The sequence below is a fragment of the Pipistrellus kuhlii genome, unplaced genomic scaffold, assembly GCF_014108245.1.
Source record: "Pipistrellus kuhlii isolate mPipKuh1 unplaced genomic scaffold, mPipKuh1.p scaffold_m20_p_34, whole genome shotgun sequence".
Classification (NCBI taxonomy): domain Eukaryota; kingdom Metazoa; phylum Chordata; class Mammalia; order Chiroptera; family Vespertilionidae; genus Pipistrellus; species Pipistrellus kuhlii.
Window position 1 is genome coordinate 1,947,775 of NW_023425534.1, and position 8,380 is coordinate 1,956,154.

General features: G+C 59.5%; 1 protein-coding gene across 2 annotated transcripts in view; it reads right to left on the reverse strand.

The window, feature by feature from the left end:
* The window catches only part of ACOT7 (acyl-CoA thioesterase 7), a 56,841-nt gene extending 51,236 nt beyond the window's left edge, over nucleotides 1–5,605 (reverse strand). The window contains exon 1 of one of the 2 annotated variants that reach the window (XM_036460924.1): nucleotides 5,457–5,605. In XM_036460924.1, coding sequence (XP_036316817.1) covers nucleotides 5,457–5,587 — 131 coding nt within the window. In that variant the 5' untranslated portion in view covers nucleotides 5,588–5,605. The remainder of the gene's footprint in view (nucleotides 1–5,456) is intronic. The other variant, XM_036460926.2, reaches the window with a different exon arrangement.
* Between the last annotated feature and the right edge of the window lie 2,775 nt (nucleotides 5,606–8,380).

Genomic DNA, 8,380 nt, shown 5'->3' on the forward strand with positions numbered 1-8,380 from the left:
CCAGCGGGCTGGAGGCTGCAGAAGCCCGGCCTCAGCGCCAGGTCCTTTGTTTGAGATCGGGGCTGATTTCACTGACCATCTGAGCCACTTGTTCTTTCCTCTCCAGACTCTAAGTTCTCCCTCTTACCTCATCGTCCACCGCAGTGAACACAAAAAAAGCAGAACCGGCCAGCCTCACGCTCAGGCTGGCCCCTAGCTTGCTCGCTCCCCCTCCCCCCACCCCGACCTCACTGAGGCCTGCTGCGCATTTCCAGATCCTGTGAGTAATAACTTCCAGAGTTCCCCGATGGTTATCACTGAAGACACTTGGCAATGGCAAGAACCAGTCGCAACACTGGTGTCTGATAGGCTGAGAGAGCAGGAGCAACCAGGCCTCTGGGTAGGAGCAGCCAGACGGGAAGACAACACACACCTCCCCCCGCCCCCCCGCCCCCCCGCTGACACACACACACACACACACACCCCGTCCCCCCGCTCACACACACACACACACACACACCCCGCCCCCCCCGACACACACACACACACACACACACACACACACACCCCACCCCCCCCCGACACACACACACACACACACACACACCGCCCCCCCCTGACACACACACACACACACACACACACACACACACCGCCCCCCCTGACACACACACACACACACACACCCCGCCAGCGGCTGTCGGCGGAGGAGCGGAGACACACCCACAGGCCCAGCTTCAGGAGTGGCTCTCAGCTCCCAGCAGGCGCGTTCTCCTTTTCACTTTAATTGTGGAGAGCACCAAAGGGTCCTGTGGGCAGAGCAAAGGAAATGGCTCCCGCCCCACCAAACAGCTCCAACAATCAGCTCTGCTTCCTCTGCCCCACGCTCCCCTTCCACAGCGTTCGAGAACACGTCAGCCGTCACAGCTGAGCATCCACACCCCCTCCCCCCGCCGGTCCCTCTAAAGATAAAGGCCTGCCCGGCCGCCGGCTCAGTGGCTGAGCGCTGACCTGTCAACCAGGAGGTCAGGGTTCAATTCCCGGTCAGGACACAGGCCGGGTTGTGGGCTCCATCTTTGGTGTGGGGCGTGCAGGAGGCAGCCGGTCAATGACTCTCTCATCTTTGATGAATTTATCCCTCTCCTCCTCTCCCTTCTTTTTCAAGGAAAAAAAAAATCATACATATGTGTGTGTGTGTGTGTTTAAAATAAACAAAAGCTAAAGACTCACTAAAATACAGTATGAGTCCCTTCATATCATTAACCATCAAGGGACTACAAATGCCTCAGGAATGTTTTAAAGCTGCTGCTGGGGATTCTCTCTGCAGGGGGAGCCTGCGTGTGAGCGGCTTCCGCGGTGACTCAGCTGTCAGGAGCCAGGATGGAGGGCAGCGTGCCCTCCCAGGACCCCCTCAGGGGACAGCAGGTGTCCGGGTGTCACAGGCCGGCCCCTCCAGCGGAGCCCTGTCCCCGAGAAAGCGCGCGTGGCCTCCTGGGGCCAGGGAGCTGGTCAGGTGGTGCGGCCGCTGGCCCACTTACAGGAGCCGGAGAGCGAGCAGCACAGCTTCCCAACCACAGCGCTGCATTGTTTTATGGAATGTTCCAGAATGCTACTTCCAAATGTGGTTTCTGTAAATTAGGTTTGTTCCCATTAATTGCGCTGCAAACCCAATTCAGAGCCCAGAAAGTCCAACCCCACGGCGTACTCCCCTCCAGCCCACGCACCAGTGTCCCCGGCGTGTCTGCTGAGGCCGGGCCGTTCCTGGCCCAGCGAGCCCCTGCCTCCAGCACCTCCTCCTGCACCTGCATCCGGAGCCATGACCTTGCAGCCTGCACACGGCCTACCCACAGAGGGCTCCAGGCTGCCGGCCTGGGCCGTGCCACGGCCCACCTCCATCTACAAGCTGGCTGCGGTCCCCAAAGAGCCTGCACGTCCCTGAGGGAGCCACACCGCTCGCCCACCCCCCAGCACCTGCCATAGGCCACGCCCTCAGCCGGACTGACACAAGCCCTCGGGGCCACACCGCACAACACAGACCTGCGTGGGGTGAGCCGTGGAAGACAGGGCGTCAGGGCGCCTGGCAGAGGGCACCTCCAGCTGGCAGAGGGCATCCTCAGGCGGCCTCCTCAGCCAAGTCTCTAGCTGTGAGCCTCACTGGCCCCGGGATAAGTGACAGAGCCGGCCTAACACTCCACACACTGAGGGCGACCAGGACAAGTGCAATTTGCTAACTAAACGTCAATTATGATTCCTCAAAGCAAACCAAAGGAAAAATGCTCTTCTGAGAGTCTAAATGCCATCCCCAAACCTGCATCTGTAGGGTGGGGCCAAGAGGAGGAGGGGCAGCGCCCCACAGCGGCCTGGCCACCCAAAGCTGGACCCTAGCGGTCGGGGTTCCCTCTGTGAGTCTCGTTCACGTGGGCAATGCTGGGCTCTGTGCCAAAGGGTTCATCCTGGGATCTCCAACTCACAGGGTTAAGGAAGGTCCTGAAGGTGCACACCCACATGAGGCAGAGTGGGATTCGAACCCAGGACACTGGCCTCCTGAGCCTGCGTCCCACTTTTCCCACAAAAAGAGCTGCCATTCACTTTCCAGGAGCCAGTTGTGCTGCCAGGTGCGGATGCACTTTCTTCTCTTTAGCGCCCAGAACCACCCACGAGAAACAGGCAGAGGGTGGACACATACCCAGGCCTGGGGCTGCAAAGCTGGCGCTAACCACTGCCCTCACCAGCCTTTAGAGCCCCTATCCCTTCAACACCTCCTCCAGGAGCCAGAGCACTGACCACTCTTAATTGTGCAGGATGGTGGGGCTGGGGGCTAGGGGCGTTCTCTCCCTGAGGGACTGGGGAGCCCCTGGGCAGGGACCATATTCTCCAGGCCCTGTCCCTCCTCAGGGCCCTGCTCCTCGGAGCTCAGTGACACTCGGTAAGTTCACGGGCGTGGCTGTCCGGCCGGGAGGCTCCTCTTTCCAAACAGGGGTCAGCTCAGGTGTCCTTAAAGGGCCCCACCCCGAGGTGGCCGCGCTCCCAGTGTTTCTCCCGGGGCTTCTCCGGGCCACGTCCTCGTGACCTCAGCCTCGTCACGGCCTCCACTTTGGCAGTTGTTCTGGGCACGTGAGCCGCCTCAGCCAGGTATCCCGCCCGGCACCCTCAGCTACTGAAATCCAGCACCTGCTGAAGCTGGGGTTTTCTAAAGAATTATTTTCAAAATTAAGTGTATTGAGGTAACATTGATAAAAAACATTATATAAATTTCAGGTGTATTTTTATTTTATGTTTAATATTTTAAAGAATATTTGGTTTTATTTTATTTTTTATTAATTTTACCAAGAGGAAGGGAGAGAGAGAAACACTGATTGGCTGCCTCCCGCATGTGCCCCAATGGGATCAGACCCCCCCTCTGCGGTACAGGATGACGCTCTGTCCAGCTGAACCATGCCGGCCAGGGCTAATTATCCATATTAAAGTAAATTTATGGGGGTAACACTGGTTAAGAGCCTTATGTAAATTTCCAGTAAGAAGCTGGTTTTTAAAAGACGAGTATGTATAGAACTGTTATTCATGCCCTGGCGGGTTGGGCTCAGTGGACAGAGCGCTGGTCTGCGGCCTCAGGGGTCCCGGGCTGGATTCCGGTCAAGGGCACGGACCTTGGTTACAGGCTCCTCCCCAGCCCAGGCCTGCTCACGGCACGTGCAGGAGGCAACCAGTCCATGTGTTCCTCTCACATGGAAGTTCCTCTCTGTCTTTCCCTCTCTCTTCCACTCTCTCTAAAATCAATGGAAAAAATATTCCCAGGTGAGGAGGAAGGAAGGAAGGAAGGAAGGAAGGAAGGAAGGAAGGAAGGAAGGAAGGAAAAAAGGAAGGAAGGAAGGAAGGAAAAAAGGAAGGAAGGAAGGAAGGAAGGAAGGAAGGAAGGAAGGAAGGAAAGAAGGAAAAAAGGAAGGAAGGAAGGAAGGAAGGAAGGAAGGAAGGAAGGAAGGAAGGAAGGGAGGGAGGGAGGGAGGGAGGAAGGAAAAAGGAAGGAAAGGTACTGCTATTCATCAGCATCAGGAGTGAACAAAAGCCTGGCTCTCCACGCAGACTGAAACCAGACCTCTGCTGGGGAGGAGGGTGCAGTGGAAAGAACGGCCCTGGGGACAGAAGCCTGGTAGAGCTGTCCCGGCTCTCGGGGTTGGATGACCTACAGAGGCACTGGGTCTCCCGAACTCAGCCTCCTCCTGACTCAGCTGGGCGGTGAGACCCGGCCTCCCTCCCAGGGGAGGTGGGCAAACCGAGTGAGGCGAGGGCTGTGTGCAAGCCGCGTGCACAGCACGGACCCCAAGGTCACCAAACATCAGACACTCCTATTGTTCCTGCCCCTGGCACTGGGAGTGGGTGGGGCCCAGACAGACCCACGGCCAGTAACAAAGCAATGGAGCAAGGCCCCCCAAAGATCCCTCCCCCCAGAAAAGCCAAACCTGACCTTGAGGTCAGTAACGGCCCTGGGCTGGGCTGGGCCAGAAGGAGGTCTGCGGTCAGGGCGCCCCACGGAGCCAGCGCTTACTCTCCCCGGCAGATGTCAACATCCACAGGAAGCTCATTTGGGCTGGACCCAAGGTCAGAGCGATGTCCAGTGTGATATCCAGCCCAGACCGAGGCAGGAAGGCCCTCGCTGCCAGTGGTGCCTGCGCAGCACAGGCCCTGCTGCAGGCCCGGCGCCAGGGAGGCCACCCCGGGCCCTGGCCACCCTGAGCTCAGGCTCAGGGGCCCGCTCCCGCTCCCGATGCTGCCCCCGGGGATGGGGAGCCACCGGAGGCCGCCCTCCGTCCTGGCAATGAGCCAGCTCCCCGCTCCGCTTCCTCCGGGGCCTCCGCACCGGGCCCTGAGGGAGCGGGGTGGTGGGAGGGCTGCGGGCCCCATTGTGTGCGCTGCTGCCAGCGCCGGGCCTTCCCCTCCATCAGCTGCTCCAGGGGGAGGCATTCCGTCCCTCCCGTGGGCGCCGGCTCTCCCCAGACCCGGGCAGGTGCCCGAGGCGGGGCCGGACCCCGCAGCCGCCGCCCACGGGGCGCCCATCCCGGGGCTGGCCGAGCTCCGGAAGCCGAGCCGCGAGCGAGCGGGCCCCCGCGCCCAGAGGACCACCGAACCGGGGTCAGGGGCTGAGGCGGCCCGGGCTCCGGGGCGGGGCGGGGCGGGGCGGGAAGGGGCGGGCGGCACTCCGACCCCCGCCCGGAGCGGGCGCCGCCGATTGTCCCGCAAACGGCCCGCGTGGCCGGCGCCGCCGGGGCTGTGCGGGGCCGGCGGGCGGGGAGGCGCGGGGCGGCGGCCGGCGCTGCGGCACATCCCGGGGCGCCCCGGCCGCGGGGGCGGAGGTGAGGGCGGGCGGAGCGGCGGCCGCTGAGGGGTCGGCCGGAGGCCCGGCGGCGGGTGCGGGACCGGAGGTGGCGGGCGCGGGGCAGGCCGGGCGGGGTCCGGCGCCCCGGCGCCCCGGCCGCGCTTACCGGCAGATCTGGATGGCGGACGGGGTCTCTCCGGTGGGGCCCGACATGCTGGCGGCGGCGGCGGGCGGCCTCCCGAGCGCGCAGGTGTCCGGCAGGCCCCGCGGGGAATGAATGAGCCCGGGTCGCGCCATGCGGAGGGAGGGGAAGGGCGGGCCCCGGCGCCCGGGGGCGGGGCCTGCGCGCCGCCGGCCAATCAGACGCGGCCTCCCGCCCAGGCCCCCGCCCCGCGCGCCCCGCCCCCCGGCCTCTCGGGCGTCCCGTGCCGGCGGCGGGGCGCCGCTTCCAGAAGGTTCGGCGGCGGTTGGGCGGCGCCAGCGAGGTGGGGCCGCGTGGGTGGGCCTCGCCCCGCGCGGCGCGTGTCTGTGCGGGGGCTTCTGGGGGCTTCCGGCCGCGGCGCCCGGCCGCTCGGTCTCTGGGGTGTTCCTTCGGGTCTCGCAGGCTAAAATGAGCCCCGAAAAGAAATAGTAAATAAAATAAAATAATAAAATAAAATAATAAAATACAGCCGAAACCGGTTTGGCTCAATGGATAGAGCGTCGGTTTGGGGACTGAAGGGTCCCGGGTTTGATTCCGGTCAAGGGCATGTACCTTGGTTGCGGGCACATCCCCAGTGGGGGGTGTGCAGGAGGCAGCTGATGGATGACTCTCATCGATGTTTCTAACTATCTCCCTTCCTCTCTGTACAAAATCAATAAAATATATTTTTAAAATAATAATAATAAAATACAATAATAAAAATACAATACAATATAAATTAAATTAAAATTAAATAATAATAAAATAAAATGCACCCCGAGAGGAAGTGGGAGGCGGCTTCCCGTGGATGGGCGTGTGGGCGGAGCTGCTGTGCGGTCCCGCGGGGAGGCCCGGGGCTGCACCGGCTGGAGAGGCAGGGCCCCGGGGCCTGGGTTCCGCAGAGCCGAGGGCTGCGGGACCAGCGGCTCCCATTTGGCCACCGTGGATGGTGCGGCTGCCCTCGGTTCCGGAGGATGGAAATGGGGAACCAGTCCCTCAGCAAACACACCCTGAGTTCTTCTTACCCTCGTGCTGGTGGGCTTACAGGATCCCTCTCCGTACAGTCTCTCTCCTTCCCATTTTGGGGTTGGGGGGGGGTTCCTACTTTCTAACCCACTGGGCCACGCCCATCCCTCTTGGAAAAACTTCTCCCGCAGCTGTTCATACAGGCACCCTCTCCCCCACCCTCCCAGCGCTCAGGAACCCACTCCCTCTGGGTTTTGAAATTCAGTTGTCGAGATCACGAATTCCTTCCAAGTTGCTAAATCCAACAGTGCCGGTCAGAAGCCGTCTTGCATCACCTCCACCAGCGCCAGCACCCCCACACCTCTCCTTCTGAAACGCCGCTCCTTTGCCCTCCCCACCCCACACACACACTGGCACCACACACTCCTGTTCTCCCAGCCACGCCGCTCCGCCTTCCCTGCAGCCCTCTGGGCACTGGGGAGGGGCGGAGGTGCTTGCTCTCAAGGTCCCTCCTGTCTTGTGGCTTCGGGTCCCATCTTTGCGATACCTGCCCCACACCTGGGGCCCTGGCCCCTCCCGGAAATCCCAGACTCCGGTGCTCTCGCCCAGGCCACAGCTCAATGGGTGGTGCAGGGCTAGGGTTAGGGTTAGGGTCAGGGTTAGGGTGTGTGCAGGCATCTCATGCTCCCTGGGACGTGTGCTGCTCACAGCCTTCCCGGCTCAGCAGGTTCAAATCCCAGAGCCCGAGCTCACCTCGGAGTCGTTCTGGACACTCTGTCCCTCTCACACCGATCGCAGATGATTGAACCAGTGGGGGGTCACTTCTGGTTCTGCATTCAAAGTAAGTCTAGCATGGGGTGACCGTGGCATTCGGAAATCTGCCCACAGCTGCCTCCATACATCTGGCCTCTGCCACTGTCCCCCCTGGTCACTGAGCTCCAGCTGCTCTGACCTCCCTGGTCCTTCAAATATGCTGGGACCACTCTTCCCCAGGGGCCCACAGAGCTCAGTTCTTCCCTCTAAACTTACAGTTCACTGTCTGGCCAGTGTGGCTCAGTGGATTGTGCATCATCCCACATACCAAGAGGTCACTGGTTTGATTCCCCAGTCAGGTTACATGCCCTGGCTGCTGGCTCCATCCCCAGTAGGGGGCGTCCAGGAGGCAGCTGATGGATATTTCTCATCGAGGTTTCTTTCTCTTCCTTCCCCTTCTCTCTCTCTAAATAAATAAATAAATAAATAAATAATAATAAAAACATTTTTTAATTACAATTCCTAACAATTCCTTATCCCCTCCCCTGGTTTATTTCTCTCCTGGCATTTAATAGCATTTAACATATATTTTACTCACCTATTTACTGTATCACCCCCAACTGGAATGTGTGTTCCAGGCAGGCATGAGTTTTTTACTATTTTGTTCATTGCCATATCCCAAGTTCCTAGAAAAGTGCTTAGCACATAGTAGGTGCTCAATAAATATTTTACAAATGATTGGCCCAGTAGGAGGCTTCCAACAGAGATATATTTAACAGCAGCAGATATTTAATTTGCAAACTCTCTTTGGATTAGAAACAGTATCCACAAACTGTCATCTTATTATAAAAACTTAAATATATTTTCAAAGCCTGTTTGGCTCAGTGGATAGAGTGTCGGCCTGCGGACTGATAGGTCCCAGGTCCCATTCCAGTCAAGGGCATGTACCTTAGTTGCGGGCACATCCCCAGTAAGAAGGGAGAGGGAGAGGGGAATAAAAACATCAACAATGAAAGAAAATCATTGATCTGCTACCAACTGCACACCCCACACTGGGGATCGATCCCACAACCCAGGCAGGTGCCCTGACCAGGAATCGAACCATGACTTCCTGGTTCGTAGGTCAATGCTCAACCATTGAGCCACACCGGCCAGGCTGCTCAGTGTTTTCTATTTTCATGTCAATAGGA